General features: G+C 36.2%; 1 protein-coding gene across 3 annotated transcripts in view; it reads right to left on the bottom strand.

Annotated features, from left to right (window-relative positions):
• The window catches only part of MPP7 (MAGUK p55 scaffold protein 7), a 147,282-nt gene that overhangs the window by 47,281 nt on the left and 80,516 nt on the right, over positions 1-19,485 (bottom strand). For all 3 annotated transcript variants that reach the window (XM_077788708.1, XM_021543033.2, XM_077788699.1), the window contains 2 exons: positions 18,390-18,467; positions 13,265-13,345 (listed from right to left, as the gene is read on the bottom strand). In XM_077788708.1, coding sequence (XP_077644834.1) covers positions 13,265-13,345; positions 18,390-18,467 — 159 coding nt within the window. The remainder of the gene's footprint in view (positions 1-13,264; positions 13,346-18,389; positions 18,468-19,485) is intronic.

Genomic DNA, 19,485 nt, shown 5'->3' on the forward strand with positions numbered 1-19,485 from the left:
ACTTTTAAGAACAAAAAACAATTTCCAGGCAATGCTACAAGGTACCTTGTCAAAAGCTGAAGGCAAAGAGCATATGGTAATCTTCAAATTCTGAAGTGTAAATTTAAACTTAGGGCTTCAACAAAACAAACACACAGGAAGATCATGCCTGCTTCGTGATAAATTACTATTGTTTTACTAATCTTTATGCACATTGTGCAATTTCATAAAAACACTTCAACACAATAATTATTTCTGGTTTTCTTCCCAATACACAGTTATGAATTTATACTACTTACCATCAGAAATTACCATCTCCCTCCAACAAACGATCAGTTTTACTTTAAATCTGAGCTAAAAACCTCAGGCTAGCAATTATGGATCCTCCTGGAAATGTTTATTGTGATGCATTACATATGTAAAAGCCATGCAATCACATGCAGTCCTCTAAGATGTATGTGAAATATCAAAGATATACTAAAACAAAAGCAGTGTTTGCTTTTACTTCAGGCTACTTAAAGTTAAGACTTCTAAAACTAGTCTTCTGCAATTACATTTTCCACATAAAGCTAGGGCACATTCATGGACTGGTTCAATTTAATGAGGTTCTATACTGCAGTTTAAAAACAATCAGGCAGATAGAGAAAACAGATGAAAATAATATAAAATACCATTTCCAGAGTAAAAGGCAGACACTTAAAACATGTTCAAAAGAATCTACCTTTGACAATGAAACTTGCAAAAACAATTCTGTCCACTTCTACACTGAATTATGCCAGCAGTGTTAATAAGACGCTTCCCTGCTCTGACTGCCAGATCAGGATCCTGGACACTGCACACAGAATAACAATGCATCCCAAGTACTACAAACCAATACCAATCAATGCCTGGTATTTATGATGCTTTTCTTCACTTCAACTTCACAACAACTAGAACTTATCAACCCATTCCTTTCTTCTCCCAAAAAACATATTAAACCACAATGTATTACAGTTATGTAAAATCTTTTCCTCAAACTCAGCACTATATCTCAGTGCAAAGATACATATTTCAGATAAGAGTAGGAATGCCAGAAACAATATATCTTTTCTCAGTCAAGCTTTCAGAAGAGCTTCTGTCATCACAAACTTGTTTATGATGTACAATGAACATGCTAAGATTTCTTTCCTTCTTGTCTTCTATTGCTGCTTCTTTTAACACACTACTCTCTGTCCATTGTGTCTGCTTTGAAACAGCCATCAGCAGAGACTTTGGGCAATAACTAATGTACAAAGAAAACTTTAAAAGCCATTTTGATTTCACTTAATGTGTCCAACTATAAGTCATCAGTCTGTCCTCAAGAGCACTTCTGTATGTTTTGAACATGAGAATAAACTGCTGTATGCAGATTTTCAGCAAAATCTTTGCACCATTCAAATACTATAGTCTAAAAAATTATGCAGACTAGATGTGTATAGAGAAGATTGGGACCTTACTTAAAAATAAACAAATTGCAAGTGCCAAGAAATAAAACTTGAATCCTAAGACGAACAAGATTTACCCAGAATAATTGTGCAGCAAATGCACAAGGCAATGTAAAGATAGCAATGTTCTCTTTTTGTATGTAAGAAGTGAATAACTGATTAATTTCCATCATACTAATTTTTTAACTCACAGGAAACTGCAAGAAGTGCATACAATTTGGGTTTTTTTAATGCTTTTAGTTTTGTTTGCAAATACACAACTCTTCAGAACTATGTACATAGGATCCGAGATTTGGGTCATGTATATTTAAGCACCTCTGGAGAAAAAGATTTTATTTCAGCTCTAAGTTCTATGCTTATGATTCACTAATGTAAACATGGTCCGCATTTAGAACTTGAAAGAAGGTATGATTCAAACTCCTGCACTACCTAAATATAAATATTGATGTTCAGCTAAATTCTTAGACATGATCTAGCTGGAAATAAATACTTTCATCGGACCTCTGAAATGTCTAATAACTAGTGCTGTATTTTTCATATTAAAAGTATCACTGATCATTTCACAGTTTATAAATTGAAATTTTACACTATCAACTTACATGAAGAAAACCTGACACTGGAAATGTTGTAAGTTCTTTTTCTTAAATAGTTCTGAAACTTTATATGTTTATTTAAATTGAGAATGTTATTAATGAAAACAGTTCTACACTTTCAAAAATGTGTATTACTTAACTAGACTAATTACATTTTTGCTCTTATAAAACAATGACAAATTTCATATTATTTTTTGGTTCTCTTTATATTTTGAGATCTGCAAGAGTAAAAATACACCAGTAGCCCCTGATTCATGAACACAGCTCCTTATGTTTTTTAGTTCTCATTATTAAAAAAAAAAAATCTCCATTTAAGCTTTATTTTTCATAGATGCTTTTTGTTCAGTAGCCCAGAAAAGCATTTTAGAAAATGGTAAGTTAAAGGAGTTATACAGAATGGGTGAAGAAACAAAAGCAGACTCTTTCTTAATAGTACTTGGAAATAATCAGTATTAGAAACCTAAATAGTGAATAGTCATCAACAGAAACTTTGCAGCAACTCAAACCAACCTTTAGGAGAGCCAACAGCTGCAACAAAAGTGCAGCACTGCCAGCCAGCAGCTGCTGACCCTGCCTATGGAGCACATTACTGCCCTGGTAGCACAGTCAGCAAAACGGAACAAAATGGCCCATGACTGGGCTGTCCCAGTGCACAGCTTGGATCATTAGCACCAGCCACCTTCTCTGGCAGTTCAGCTTGAATTCCATCAGGTGAGACACCTCTTTGCTTTGCCATGGTGCCAGTAACTGCCACTGAGGCTGGCACAAGAAAGTTTCACTTGAGGAGAAAAGTAACTTTATCAGCAACCACAGCAATGTGGTCCTGAAATCACCTGGCAGAGCCCATCCTCCAGAGAGCTCAAGCTGTATTATGCTTTCCTTTGACATAAGGTTACAGAAGAAATAAAAAAGGGATGAAAATGTTGGATGAAATCATTCAAGATTGGCAAGATTAATTTATGAGTAATGCAAGTTACTCATAAAATTATAAAATAAAATAAAATAAATAAAATAAAAAAAATAAAATTAGAATAATGGACTAATGTCATCCAGCAATAGACACCAAAGAAAAACTGAAAATAGCTTGGAGAAGATTGAACCACTGAAGGACCAACCATCAAGAGCATCAGAATGGAAGGAGAAGCACAGAAGTCATAAAATCCAAACATGTGCAAGAATCTACAAAACAGGAGAAGAAACCAGCAGAAAGCTGAAGCACTCTGGTGATGATCTACAGACTCTAGCCACTGTGTGGCAAAGCAGCCATCAGAAATCAACAGCACACGACAATCTCTTCACCACCAACTCTGCCTGCTAAGGAACTACGTGCAAACTCCAACCCTGATGCAAGATAAGGGTTAACAAGGGAACAAAGGCAGGTGAGAACAGGCATGTCAGTCAGCAGATAAAAACATGCACATTAGCTGAACTCTCCATCTCAGATAAAGCATGAAGTATAATCCAGAAGCAGAAGCAAGCAGTAAAACTACAGGCAGGAGAAACTCAATTGTGCTGCTGAAGTAGCCAGGGGATGGCTGGAGTAAGAGCAAAAAAATATTTTTTACAAGTTACAGTAATCACATATCAAGTAGAGAAGTAGTATTATTCTTTCAGATGCTGTACTAATCTAATCACTTTCCAAGAGAAATCTGTGGTTTTCTGTTCTGTATAAAATTCCCAAGTTAAATATATAGAGTACACAATGTTAAAGAAATCAGTTAACTTCCAGTTAAATCAATTTGCTTTTGCCACTGAGGATCACTCACACTATTCAATCAACATAAGCAAAAACCTTTGACAAGGACAGTAAGAAAAATTAAATAAGGTCCTTTAACTTAAGCATAATTTTATGATCATAATCAGGAAACCAATGGGTGTACTAAGTAAGAGATAAAAAATCTGGACTAATTTACTTCCTTCCATCCTCTAAATTATATATTTTCCTATATATCCTTTATAAAATATGCAGAAATTATACACTGTATGAGAAGACAGCAGATATGTACAAGACAGAAAATAACAATTTCATGCTTGCAAGTGTACTTGCATGCTTGCATCTGTACTTAAACTAAAGCTGCCCTCTACTTTAAGCTTGTCCAGCTGGCAATTCAATTCCTTTCTCTTCCAATCTTTGATGCAGCTGGGTGACATCAGTGGTTCAAAATAATAACATATACAGTGTATATGTGTGGTTTTGAGTTCTTAATATGTACCATAGACTAATGATCTTAGCACACCAACATCTCCATTGGATTGATACTCAGTATATATTACTTTTTCCTCTTTACTATGGTGGACTTCATTCATGACTATGTGAACTTCCTTTCACAAAAGGGTCATTTCCTTGCCTGAAAATGATATTTCTTGATTTCAGATTCACCAGTCTGAACTGATGGGTTTACCTGCAGTTGGTAGCCACATGGCAACAGCCAACAGAAAAATGAACTTTCTGCATCTTCAGACCCCCACTTCCTCTGGCTCAGTGTTCACAGCCCCAGGAGATGCTTCCCAAATCAAACTGTTCTCAGTGTTCACAGAAACACGCACTCCATCCATCCATGTCATCTGGTAAAGGTGTTAATACCCTTCCAGATGACAGCCCTATGTTTTCCCTCAGTTGTGGATAACAGTGAAAAAAGCTGATTTTAAATCAATAGTAAAGCATTTGAACAGCCTGTTTTACATTCACAACATGATTCATGTAGCTAAAGTGCCCTTGAAGCTCTAAGCCCTGTTTAAGTAACTTCCAGGAGTACAAATAGATGGTTGTCAGAGTGGAAAATGCCGAGACAGCAGCACTGTTTCAGTATCTTGGCAATCCTTAATCGATTTCTTCTTAGAAAAAGTGGCAGCTTCCCAAGAATATTAAGTGTCTACAGTGGTAGTATGTACCTTTTCTTGGTTTAAAACCATCCAAAGGCACCCCAAAGAAATCATATGAAAATATAAAGAAAAGAAAAGCTAAGGATGCAGTTGCCTTTTCTAAAAAAGTGTCTTAAGGAATGACTCAGCCTTTGACATCAGCATCATGTCTAAAGTCCTCAAAAGAAAAAATCTATTGATCCAAAAAGTTAAAAGAATCTGAATAAAACTAATTCCTCTGTCAAATAACAACATGTATTGACCTATGACAAGGAGGTCTTAAATGCAGCTATAGCGTACTCATACTACATGAGGACCTAAATAAAAATGAAATAGAAAAGAGGAGACTGTTGAATGGAGAAGCCAAACACAATATGATCCAACAAACGCAAAAGAAAAACACCACTGAAGGAAAAAGCAGCATAAAAAGACGACATCTAAAAAAAGGGACTACTTGCTTTATATTGTGTCATTTCTCCATTTCACTAGTTCATTTTCAGTAGATGAATGGAATTACTACTCGAAAGAGATGTGATTTTATCTGTCGTGACTTTTTCCTCCTCCTAAATTACCAGCTTTAGCAATGTTGCCAACTTTTATGTTCTGTATCTGAACGCTGTAGTTACATGCATGCAATTCAACATTCTTAGGTGGGTGAGAGTTGGTTCCCTCATGTTGGAAAGTTTGCATCTACAACCAAAGAATTTCTTTGATTTACTTTTCAGATTTTATATTTTCTGCTGCCAACCTGCCTGGCTTCACTTTTGTTTATGTTATCTATCACTCTGTTTATTATATGTTGGCTGCTAGTGAGCATTCTCATATCCATACGTCTAAGATGGACAGACAAGCTCTGCACTGGACATGAGCCGAGTTATCACCAGATGGACCTGAGAGCATTTCCAGAGTAACATGATGGTTGTTATTTAAACATACTCATGCAGTATATTCATCCACCTCCTTTCTATCATTTTGTCTCTGTGTTTCTAATATGTTGTATATTGTTAACATGTAGGTTCCTACAACAATAAGAGTTTGTGACAACTGGTTTCTGATTTTCTCTGCCTGACAGATGTGAAAAATCAAGGCTTTTCTTGCTGTTTGTAAAAGGAATGTTTCACCATTATATTTTTTTACTTACTCCATGTAAGTAACATGAACATTCCAAAAATAAAGTCAGCAACATATTTTCCCAGTTCTCCTTACCCAGAGGAGTTTTCTTTATAATTTTTTTTAGTAATTATGGGTGCAAGTAGAAATGGAAATCGGAAGTCAAGGTCTAAAGCTGAAAAGAGTTACAAATAAAATATATTTTTCCTCCAACTGGTTGCTAAAATATGTGATGGATAGCTTCCCAAAGTGGCAAATTCTTCAAAGACATGAAACACTGGGTAGAAGGATTTCAGTCATTTGCCAGGAAAAGTCTCCCAGCACTGTCCTCTCTGCCCCAGCTTTATGCTGGTATGCTCAGAACATCTATGGGATATCTATCCATCAACCAATGACATCACACCATCAATGCTGTGTTCCTTGACAATTGTTGCAGTCATTTGCATCTATTACTCAGGGGGAAAAATAAATATTTCTATCTCCCTGCTGATGCTTCACAGCATACCATCAAAAATCAAGCATATTCTTGTAGGTTTACCAATAAATGGCATCTGATTTTGCAAGTAAGGATTACGTAGGCAACTTTTCAGTTAACATATGAAGTTCATTGTACTCCAGCTCAACATACGGATAAATCTAAAATGTTTGCACAGTAAAATCGCTTCATGTATGAGCACAATTCCTACAACCAGTCCTACCAGTACATCCTGCAGACCACTGATGAGTAAATAGTTAAAGATCATGGGAAATTATGCTTCCTAAACTGTAGTTAAGAATAGATACTGTAGATACTGTAGTTTGTGTTACCATTTGTAACCATAAATATTTCATGAAGAGGAGAACAGTCTCCCAGGATGTGTGCCAATGTAGAAAACATCGGTGCATCTGGAAAGACAGGTCTCTAAGGTGACAGGACCAAAAGGTCCTCCAAGTGCCTAGGATACAGTAGCAGCCCAAATGCAGCTCAGATCTTAATGGACCTGAAATTTGTATTTGAGTTCTTCAGAAACAAAACCTGAACAGTTGTAGGCAAATCCCAACGATTTCCAGTGGAAAATGTGGACTTTGCAGAAAACACATAGCTCAGTGAAAAAGCCCTGACGGAAAATCTTCAGCAGGTCTAATTACAAAGAAAATGCTGGAAAGAAGACAAAGTTTAGATTAACTTTATTTTTTTTAAATTACATGCTACATGAAATGCTTCATGAATTTTTCAAAGCAAAAATTGATTTTGTTTTACATTATTATAGCTCAATATTTTCTCTCAGTGCTTTGTATGTTAAAGTTCTTGTAGAAAAGAGTCTACAGTCTCCTGGACATTAATTTACATTGCTGATTCTCACCAGTGACTGTAATGCAGCTTTAGAAGGCTCTACTGATAAAGGCTTAAAATGTTTCCTTTTTTAACAGAACAAGCCACACTTTGATCTGAACAGCCTATTAGGACCACTATGCAATCCTAGTAAGCCTCAGTTGGCAGGGATGATGGTATCAGGAGTTGCTTATGAAATAAGGGTAGAATTTACAAACTTCCCAGTAAATACAAGAAAAGCAGAACAGGAAAGAACAATGTTAAAGGCATGCTTCATGTTCAAAGAAGCACTATTTCAAATACAAGAATTTGATCTGAAAATGAAATCTTCATTTGAATATGAAGAACAAAGTGCCCTGGCCTTATTATCTGCAGTTTTAGTTTTGTTTAATGCATGGTTCTATTCTGAAGGAAAGCCAAAGAGGTAAAATTAGATGAAAATATTTACAAGTGTAAATTATTTTGTGGAACTGAAAGTCAAGTGTACCATAAATGAATTGCAAATAAAACAGCAAGCTCAAGTACTATTTGCAATTACTGGCGTATGCATCTTTGCCATTTGAAAGCAATTAAACCCCCCACCCCCCACTTAAAATAAAGAATCATATTTTGTATTAATAGTAACATTCCCAGTCATACAAGCGCAGTTTTCCCTTCACTCTGCAAGCAATCTTAAAGTTAACTTCCAAAATTCTGTTCAATCTGTGGTAATAAAAGAGAAGACAAGAAAAATACTGCATGTCCACCTCTTGCTCCCCTCGACTATAGGTACAGTGCCCCAAAGTGACTCAAATACTTTACATTCTTGTGAACCATGAGGCAATGAACTCATTCACAGTCCTGCCGGGTGCCCTCGTTTAGATACCTGGTTTATGTTTCAGACTAGCAGCTGGCAAACCTTCCAGCGCACATAAACAGAATTTAAACTCCACTGAAACAGGCAGAACCACCATTGGAACAGCTTTGTTTCCTCCAGGTCATAAAGGTATAAACATTCTTCAGAGTAGTTTTAGCACAGTGGCATTAACTTTTGAAATAATTATTGTTCTGCCCATTACACCAATGACCACAAAGGACATATTTTATATAATTAAAAACACACTTAATTTGCCCTAATAGAGATTAACTTCAATGGTAAATTGCTTTTTTTGATATGTAATGATCACAAATGTAATTGATATAAAGAGCAATTGCTGTAAAGAGCAACATTTAACTTTGTTATAAAGATGAAGTTAAATGTTATTTAGATCTGAATATGTCTCAAAGTTAGCATAATTGGGATAATATTGTTCAATGAACTGAGAGATGATTCATTCTTTAACAGTCTTTTTTGTATAGCCACAGAAATAAAGTAAGTGCCTAAAATGTTAATTCCTCTAGTTATTTGTCTCCGTTTTTAAAATAATTTTAAAAATAAATAACAATTATGCTCTTCTGTTATGGCACCATCCCCCAAAAAAACACACAGCTTTTTCCAGCTTGTTAGAAAATGAACTGAAACCTAGTTATTCAAGATAGTTTTTAATTAAATGTAGAAAAGAATTTGGAAGCTTTAAAGTCTTTCATTCTTAGCTTGATCATCTGTTATTTGTACATCTCCTTTTTTACAGTGTTCCTCACTAGTCTTCTGGCCTGTTACTGACAGAATTACTCTAGTGACCGCTTTGCTTCTTCCTATTTCCATCCCTACTAACAGATAAGACTATTTCACTAACTTGCTTGTGACCTGTTCAGTAAATAGACAGAATTAAATTCCCTTTTAGATGTATTTTGTGTTAGCATCTTGAATTTTAGTCTTCCAATTAAATGTTCCAATTTGCACAATTGCATGGCCATGAAAAATAATTTGTCTATAGAGATTTTAAAAAAAAAAAGCTTAGGGTTCTCAACAGCAATACTTCCAGATTCATAAAAGCCCCATATTTTTATAAAGACACCTCTCTCAATTGCACTGATGCCTACCTGGCACATCATAATTTTTAAAATTTATGTCATTCTTTGAAGAATTCTGTACAACTCTCCTCTTTAAAGACATTCTTATTTGCTATCACTTAAGTTCCATAATTTTTGCCAAATTATAAAACACTAAAGCTGAGAATACTTGTTTCTTTATGCTATTCATATTTTGTATAGAAGCACTCACAGGAGTGAACAAATCTTAAATCAGAAATACCATTAGTTCATGTATATCCCAACTATATATTCCAGTCTTCATCTTTAAAAAACCTTAAGAGTTTATCATGTCAAAGTTAGAATGATGGTAAATAATCAGAATGAAATGTATTGAAATTTACATTGTTGTGTTTGTGTGTGAGGTGCACGGGCATTTGGTTTGGTTGTTTTTATTAAATTGCAATAAAATATACACCTTGAAGACAGAAAACTTATAGGTATATAGATTCATGGCCAGGCCAGACCAGCCTGCAGGCAGTGCTGTGTAGCTCCGGTCAGAATGGTGTTTGGACCTATGTGAGGATGTATTTGGGTGATTTGAAACACCAACAGATCAGGCTTGAGTCTGCCTGCCCAGCTCTATGCAAATGTACTTCAGATTTCTGAAAGTGCAATTTCTGTCTGGTGAAAGGTCTGGAGGTGAAGTGGATGAGGTCACTTGGTCAGTTCAGCCTGGAGGAGACTGAGGGGAGACCTCAGTGAAGTCAACAGCTTCCCCATGAGGGGAACGGGAGGGACAGACACTGATCTCATCTCTGTGGTGACCAGTGACAGGATCTGAGGGAATGGCCTGAAGGTGTATCAGGGAATATTTAGGTTGGCTACCAGAGGGTGGTTGGGCACTGGAACAGGCTGCCCTTGGATGTGGTCACAGCACCAAGACTGACTGGTGACTGTATTTGGTCAATGCTCTCAGGCTCATGGTGTGATTCTTTGTGCAGAGCCAGGAGTTGAACTCTGATGATGCTTGTGGGTCATTTCAACTCAGGTTATTCTATACTTCTATTTCAGAGCTAATTTCTGGTCTGCTTAAAAATAAAATAGAGTATTCAACTGGATTTAGGTTCTAGGGTATGGAAATACTATTCTGTTTCTTGATATCTTTAACAAGGTAAAGCAAGATTAAAGAATGCAAACCCTAAGTCCTTATTCAGTGCTGGAAATTAAAAATAATAAGTGTGGCTGGCCTGTGTCCACAGAGCTACACAACTATATTTTAAATCCAGAACGCAAATGAAATGTCTAACACACAGTTAAACAAATCCACTTGATTTCCCAGAGCTACGTGCTCTGTTCCACTTCCAGAGCTCTGTTTTAATCAGAAAAGATAAACCACAATCATTATTAGTTCACTTAATTACGGTAAGTGATGCCACATTTGAGAGCAGGGAAAAAAACCCCACTCTGTAACTGGATACTTCATGCAGTTTTTAGCAGACTAGAAATGCCCAATTTATTTTTCTTTCTAGAAGAAAATGCACCTGACAAAACCTTGGAATTACTTCTAGGACATTTTGAAAATCTCAGGTCTGATAAATATAACTGCCTCAGAAAACTACCTTCTTCTTTAGAAACCTTCTCTGGGGAAAAAAATGACAAGCACCACAAACTTCTCAAAGTTTTACTCATCAGATGCAAACACTCAGAAATATATTCAACGAAAGAATTTTGTAATACAGAATTAAAATACAGAAATATTTATCTAATTAGACATGACTAGAAACCTCTCCCAGCCTTTTTTGGCCCATTAACCAAAACTGCAAAGTTATAAACACCTTGCTAGACCTGTTCCCTTGCATGATCAGACTTGTAGAGGCAGTGATGCAGTGCAGTAAACTAATCCTAAGCATCCTACACCATGCCATAAACATTAGAGCAGAGCTGTAGGAAAGTGGAAGCTCTCCTGGCTCCAGCTAACATTGCAGTTATAAATCTGGTCAGGAGAGGAAAGTTTCCCCTGCAAAATAATGCACAGCCACATGAAGTCAATCCCAAATTAAGCCATATATGTTTTTAGAAAAAGTCTATGGAACATCATTGGAAAATATAGATCAGTTATCCCAAGTAATTTTGGGTGTGTAAAAAAGAGCTGTTCTAGCCATCATTTTGTCCCAGGAATCTATAAAAAAACCAAGAAACCCTTTCTAGCCATAAGACTAATAGCAGAGGGCTAGAAAGGCTTATGCAAAATACGGTATAAGCTCATATACAACGGAAGAGACTAGGACATCTGTGGGGAGGGACTGGACATACTGAGTCCCAGAAACATCGTTCCTTTCCTTTTCTGTCCAAGAGAGAGCAGGGGGGATCAAGAGAAGAATCCCAACTACAGCCTCTGACTGAATACAGCACAGTCACCCGGTCAGCCTAACGGAGGAGGGAGCAGTGGTAATTTACCATCACTCTGAGGCATGTTTGCTATGACATGGCAGGGGGAGAAGATAATGGACAAGCAAAATACCTTGCATACCACCAGTTATTACCCCTACATCATACGAACACCTGCAAGGCACAACACAAACATCTGCAAGGCCCATGCAAGGCAAGGAATCGTGTGGCTTGTGCAGGATTAGACAGTCTGGCCATGCAAAGGGCTTGGTACCCTGCAGCTGGCCATCTCCCCCTGCAGCCAAGAAAGACATTTGCTAAGTTACTGCAGTTGTTCAATCACATTAACCACTCTGAGGGAGAGGCACTTGTTCCCCTGAAATCCCACTAAGATTATCACATTGCCTTTCACTGCTACCAAGGAACAGACAGCGAGAGTGAGTGTGTGAGGGAACGAGTGAGAGAAAACAAGACAAGCAGAGGGAGAGACGCAGTTGTGACAAAGGAGCTGTCTTCAGCCTCAGCCCACCGAAGCTTCAGAAGTACGAAGCACACGTAGACAGTCACTAAGAAAATACCTACAGTGAAGCTTAGGATCTCTGCAATTTCATGCACCAACAATTCCTCCTCTAATACACCATTGGCATTACTTACCCCTTCAAAGAAAAAAACAGTTTATCATTTTACAAACTATGTAAAAGGCATCTGTGCAAAAATAATCTAAAAGCAGGTGTAACTGATCTTTAAAATTTTGTAGCACTTTGAAGACACCATAGTTTCTCAGGCTTTGAGATCAGTATTTATACTTAAGATAAAAGAGCAACTGCCTTTAAAGAAGTTCCTTTCCACTCTGCAGTTTTCATTTCAACATATCAACTGCTACATTTAATTACCATTTCAATATGCATCTAAAGCACTAAAGGTCTTCTTTCTCTTAACAGTGGCAAAAAAATATCCTGTGCATCAACAATGATACACAGAGGAGGTTCTGAATGGATATAAGGAAACAGTTTTCACTAGGAGGGTAATCAGGAATTGAAGACATCACACAGAAGATTTGTATACTGTTTGTTCTCAGACCTTTATTTCCAAGACCTGATGGGGAAAGCCCTCAGCAATCTGCTGTAAACTCAATGTTGACCCTGCTTAGAGCAGCAGGTTGAACCAGAAAACCTCCACCCAACCTCAGTAATTCAGTGGTTCTATAGTCTACTATCAGATAAAAGGTATCAAGTTCCTCGAAAACACCACAGAGAACCCCAGGAGTTTTACAGAAAGATTTAAAAATTAGATGTTTTTAAAGACATTATCCATCATTAATTTTGTCCTGAGTACAAGGCTGCAGTCTTTATGAATGATGCAGTTCAATCATGATATGACTGACAATCTTTTACTAAAAGCACAATTGTAACAAACTCATGAAGCACACACATTAAAAGATAGCAAAATAAAAAGAAATCATCTACTTTTTAAAATATCCTTTGCAAATAAGTAATAGCATAATAATTTACAGACAACATTTAATGTGTTTCTTCCTATTTTTGATTAACACTGCATACATTCTTAAATAGTAGTTGTTAAAGCAGACAAACCCACACAAAACCCAAGGAAGCAAATGCACACACCCATGAAGAATGCACTTTGCAGGTGCAACTCATCCTCACCTTGAGATTGGGTTTTGCAAGGAGTTTCAACAGCTCTCTGATCTCACTGCTCAGTGGTTTGCTCTGCAGCTCCTCAGCCAGCTGGGTGGGAGATTGAATCAACACAAAGACCATTAGCAAAGCGTTGTTTTACCCAGTGCATCAGTGACAACCCAGAATCTATCTTGTTCAAGGTTATTGCTTTCCAGCATGTTCAAACAGAAGCCAGCATGAAGGAAAACACCATCAATCACTGCGCTTCTGTTTCTGGCCCTCAGTGGACCAGATTTAAGCCAGGCCTTTTGGCTCAGTTTAACACAAGTAATCATTTTTGGCAAGGGTGCAGCCAGATCACATTCTGATTTATAGCAAAGGGGGCAAATCCCAGCACTTCATTTAAGTGAATGGTCCTTTGCGTGCAGACAAAGAACTGCTTGTAAAAATGACTGGATCAAACTTTGACACTGTCTATAAAAAACAGTTTCGAATGAGGTGGTGAAATCCACACTGCTTCCAAAAACCCACAGTAGCTGTGCTGTTTAGGACTGGGATAAGAAAGCAAAGTGCCCCTACAGTGCAAGCAATCTGAACCTTTTATTATGTTTACACATACACTGGAAGGAGCTTGTTAAACGTGAAGCAAGTTAATCATAATATAATTTATAACAGGTCATCAGCAATTCAAATCTGTAAAATGCATAAACTATGTCCTAACAACAAGATCAGTAATTTATGTTTGGTTATACTACAAAACTGTGGCTTGGTGAACAATAGAGCAGCAGTTTAACTTTTAATCCCATGGCTTTTTGGCTCACATCTTGCGTTTTCCTTATCATGCCCTTCTCAACTAATTTGGACCCAAGAGGCATATTTTACAGCAGAATTTTAGACTCAAACTATTTTTCGAGGAGAAGGAAAAGCTAAAATGCATTTGACAATATTGAACTTTGGTTTAAAATTCTGAAGCTACATGGCTCATAATGCAAAATGTGATTTCAGATAATTACTTGTTTTCTTTGCATTAAATCAGTATCATAAAAATGTCTCAAAGGAAGATTGGCTATTTGCAGCAAGTAATTTCATTTGTCTAATCTAATTTTAAATTTGTACTTTCATTTTGTATACATTTTCAAGAAAAATGGATGGATGTATATTTTGCATAATTATATATAATAGACAAATCTAATTGAAGAAGCCATTATAGACATCAGACATACCTTGAATACCTTTTTTTCTTTTAACCTTCAAATTAAACAGTGTCAAAAATTCCTACCTACCATCCTACAGACTTTTAACTATAATTCCTAGCTAAGAACGTCCAGCAAGTCCTTTGGTGCTAATATTAAATGTTTGTGTCTTAATACCAAAAGATTAGAAAACAATCTCTGGAAGGAAAGGTCAGAATTAAATCTTTTTAGACACAAAGCCAAATATTGAGGTATGCAGACTGCAATTGAGTCTGTATGTTGGAAATGCCTAGCAAAGCTGAAAATAATCTGTGATAGGAATGACAGCAGGTCTATGGGTTACCCTTGGTTCTCTTTTCATTCTTTAGATTATACCGCTCATCACTGGAAAATAACATCTATTTGTGTTTCACTGATGGAGACAAGCAACCACTCAGCAGAATGAGCATTTCAGCATTTCTCCCTCAGATGAATTGTGCACAAATATTAACTCCAGCGGAACTGGTATTGGTTTAGGTGGTACAAATGCAAATGCACATATGTATGATTTAGAACAGTGAGAAAAAAATACTTCCTTACTGCTTAAACAGACATTTTAATCTTACAATTTAGGAATTCTTTTTCAGAGATAAAATAATTTAAAACTCGTTTTCCTTCATGTGATTTATATTATTTTCCAAATATTTTCATTAAGGTTTTAGGCACATTTAATTCCTTGTGATAGAAGAGGAGGAAGACAGAAATTGAAAGACTAAATTGTGTTTTCAGATTAGCAAACAGATACCACCTCAGCTGGCGTAGACTGGATTTGTGGTTGTTGTTGTTGTTAAAGTGCTCAGATTTGAAACAGCTACCCACAGCAATACATGGCATACTCAGAACACGCTGACACTGAGCAATCTCCTATGCTAAAGACTGCAGGAAAAGCTGTCTGAAAACCTCCTCTATGATCTCCTGAGGGAACCATAACATCTCAACAAGCTCTTTATAAAAAGCTGCCACTAAACAGAGGGGAAGAAAAGGGAGACGGCAAGATGTAGAGCAAGGCTGGCAAGGTGGGGAGCACCAAGTATAGGTCTTGAAAGCTTCTGGAGAAACTTCTGAAACTTCTTTTGCCAGAACAGACTTTTTATCATCCTTGAGGCCTTATTTGCTGTATATGGCTATCCTGCCAATTGACACTGTCATGGTTTAGGAATGGTACTCTCCAATTTAATATTCCCCCTTAAACCATGCACCACTTTCCCTTTCCTCTCCAACACAAATGCAAGATCACAGGATAAGGTAAGAACAATTTAATGGAAACAGTGATAAGACAATGTACTATACTGTAGTATGTAATAGTATGTATATAATATATAATAGTATGCATATAATAATAATAATAATAGTATGTATATAATAATATTGTATTAAATATAGTAAATATAGTATGTATAGTAAATATAGTATGTATAGTAAATATAGTATGTATATAATAATAATAGTATGTATATAGTAATAGTATATATATATACTATTACTAAATAAATAATAGCAACAATATTAATAAACAAAAGGTGTAAGAAAATAAATTATTATTATGGAAAAACTCCCTGATAACAGACAATACCAGAAGGCTCTCTCCACCCCCTTTTCTTGACTGGAACTTCTTCCTGGAAGAGAGTCCCTTTCACAAACTCTGAACTGACATGAGGTGGTATGGAATAACTTCATGTACTAACCATGCCCTCTCCCAGCTAGTGCAAAAAATTAACACTGTCCTGCCTGGAACCAAGAGAGATTTGCATGAAATCATTGAGCCCTAAGTCAGAAACTGCTACTCCAAAATAAGAGGCAAACAGAATTTGTGATGGGAAATTCAGCCTGAAAGTCCCTGGTGGGGAGGAGAGAGAAGGTATGGCAGCTGGGAGTATGCAAATGTTTAGAAAAGCCTTGCCACAATTCTTACTTCTAAAACTGCTTTAAAAAATAAAACAATAATAAGAACACACTCCTTGAACAGTTTTATTTATGATAGCAGCACCTCAGATTTGGGTTTAAAATCAGTCAGGAAATATCTACTTGCTAATAAGAATATCACCTTTTTAACTATAGAACAGTTACTATCAGTAGGAAGAGAAAACAGTAGTTTAAAGCCTATTGAAATGAAAGTGTGTTTAGCAACACCAACATGCTCTTAAATCCCTGAAGTTGACAACCAGTTAGACAAACACGCCAAAAAATGAATAGCACTTTAAACCTGGAACTTCATGAATTTGGGCGTTAAAAAAGCCCATTGCATGTAATTTTGCTTCCTCAAAATTTGATGATAGCTACCAAAACTTAGAAAATCCTGGAATGTGCTAGCCTGACTGCAGCCACCAAAGGACATCCTTACCCTATGAGACAGTGCCCATAAAAGCCACAGCTCACCTACACACAGCTAATGAAGAAGCAGGAAGAGCATCTATTAAAAAGAAGCTGTACATTTGAAGTAGGTAGATGCCTAGACACAATCATGACCCACCATGTATACTTAAAAATAATACCATATGTACATAACAACACATTCACAGGGTTAAAAGTCCCAACTTGTCTCAACTGAGTGACAGAGTACTTTAATTTGGAGATTTCCAAAACTATACATTTTAAATGGGTCTGAACAAAGAATGAGATTGCTCAGCATTTCTAAAAGTATCAAAAACTAAGTTTTGCATCCAAAAATAAGAAATTATTTTTAAGAATTTTAGCCCAGAGATTCATAACACAAATATTAGAAAGGATTATTAATATGTCAGCAAGAACTTAATGAAGAGAATTTCAACCAGCTTTCTAATTTTCAAAATTACTATCAACACTATTCAAAGCTATGTGAAGGTTAAGAAAATATTACTACTATATGCCTGATGTCAAGGCTAATGTATTATTATAGTTGGTATGTTACAGGATATAGCTCTCCTCCTACTGAAACATGATTAAATTACCGTATATCCTTTTGTCAATAGTCTCAAGTCTAATTTAGTTTCTTGTTAAAATGCTACCAATCTCAATTCACAACATTTAATAATTTGTAAAATTTAAAAACCAAAATCTATTAATTATATAAATAGATGGTTAAGATTTTAAAACAGCTATAAAGTATGTGAAGTTTCAAACATGCTGTATTGTAAATGGATCCTAATATATATTACCTGTTCCAAAAAGCAACCTGACATCATCAATTGCAACAAAGATTTCAGGATTTCACCTAAACCACAGTTTATTAAACATTTCTCTATTCTGGCCTACCTCAGGTTCAGTCATAGTTTATACAGGTGTGTTCACAATTCATCTGAATCCTAGAATTAACCAAATAGCAAGAAATGGCAGGTTGGATTTTTTTTCTTGAAAATAAAAATTATAGTAACAGGAAATTAACTACTCCATCAATGCTGACCACTTTTACAATTTATTTTTTGGTTATGAAGGTAATTTGGAAAGCTCCAATATCAATAAATCACTACTGTACTTTTTCTTAAATAGTTTTGATTTTTTTTCAACAAACCTCCATTCTAGGCATTTCATATGCTTCATTTCTGTGATATTATTTGTCGTTTCTCGTGTTCTGTCAGCAGTGCTGCTATCTCATTTGTCTTTATTTTTCCAAAACATTCCTCTTGTCTGTGACTTTCTCAAAACACTAATAGTTGACAGCTTTTCCCCTCCCAGTAGAGTTCCAACCTGTAATTTTTATTGCTTAGTTACTAAAGCAGAACAAGAGGCTACCTAGATGCAATGTTTTTATAACATGCAAGTGAATAAAAATCAAAGTAGTATCAGCAACAAGCCCAGTGATGACTGAAACTTTGGAAACCTTTTCAGCTTCTTATGATTTCAGCTCAGAGTATTACATTCATATGTTTGCACTATGAAGAGTTCTGCTTGCAGACAGTTTTTTGGTAGACTTGGTACCAGTGATCTCAGCAGGGGACACTTACATCATCTGCCAAGGCTGCTGCACCATGGAGTATGGGCATTGGGTTCTGCTTTTCATAATAATGCAGTTTTTCATGAATCTGGAAGACAATAGAACAAAGTGATAAGTTGATTTAGCAGCATGAGAAATGGTACAAAATAACCCTGTTGAGTCTGTTGACTGTCTGTAACTAAACATCCTTATAGTAACCTACAGGCAGCAATCATGAAAATGCAATTCATCATCATCCTCTGTTGAAGTGCTAAGAATATGAAATCAGATGGAAAAAATGCTCAGTATGCAGACCAACCCACAGAAAACTAAACATTTGTGATTTTTCTCTCCTGGCTTTCTCTGTCCATATTTCTAACATATTGCTTCAAGTATCAATTACATTTTATATTGCTGCTGAAAACACAAAGCATAAAGTGTTTATCCCCAAGATGGATATAAAACCCCCTGTAAATTATGATTTATGAAGTGAAATAATAGCTTGCCACCCACATCTTGACAGACAACTTGACGGAGCGACTGCCATCATTAAAATAATTCAGAAACAAGGGCAAAGGAGTGCTAATATTAATTCTAACACATCTTAAAGGAGGAGGCAGTCCTTCACCAAGTTAAGGTTTTAAATGAATAATTATCAACATTAAAGATGCACTCTGCTTTGGTTCTTCCTAAAAGGGAAAGGATACACCATTATTTAAACACCACCCTGTTCCCTCCTCCACAAGTTATGCATTTCAAAATTTAGATTTTTTTCCAGTATGAATGCTTTTAAAACCCAAAGTACTTTAAGACTTCTAACAAGTTTCTTTGTAGCTATTTCAGAATAGCATAAAAGACTGTATTAAACATTATTTTCCTGAAGATACATGGATATACAAATATTAATTAAAATCTAAAAAAAGAAGACAACAGTAGTCTGAACTAATGCAAATATACCCCATTCTTAGATTTTGTGTTTTAGTTCTGTTGCTCTGAAGGAGGCATGAACTCCAGATGGTTGGAGGAGTTGCAGAAGGAGCTAAATCAGGGACTTCTGTGCTTGGCAAGGAGGGGAAAACGAGGTCTGGCAGAGGCCACGGGGTGCAGAATTTGGCTGGGGACTCCCT

Source organism: Lonchura striata, chromosome 1, assembly GCF_046129695.1.
Source record: "Lonchura striata isolate bLonStr1 chromosome 1, bLonStr1.mat, whole genome shotgun sequence".
NCBI classification, from domain to species: domain Eukaryota; kingdom Metazoa; phylum Chordata; class Aves; order Passeriformes; family Estrildidae; genus Lonchura; species Lonchura striata.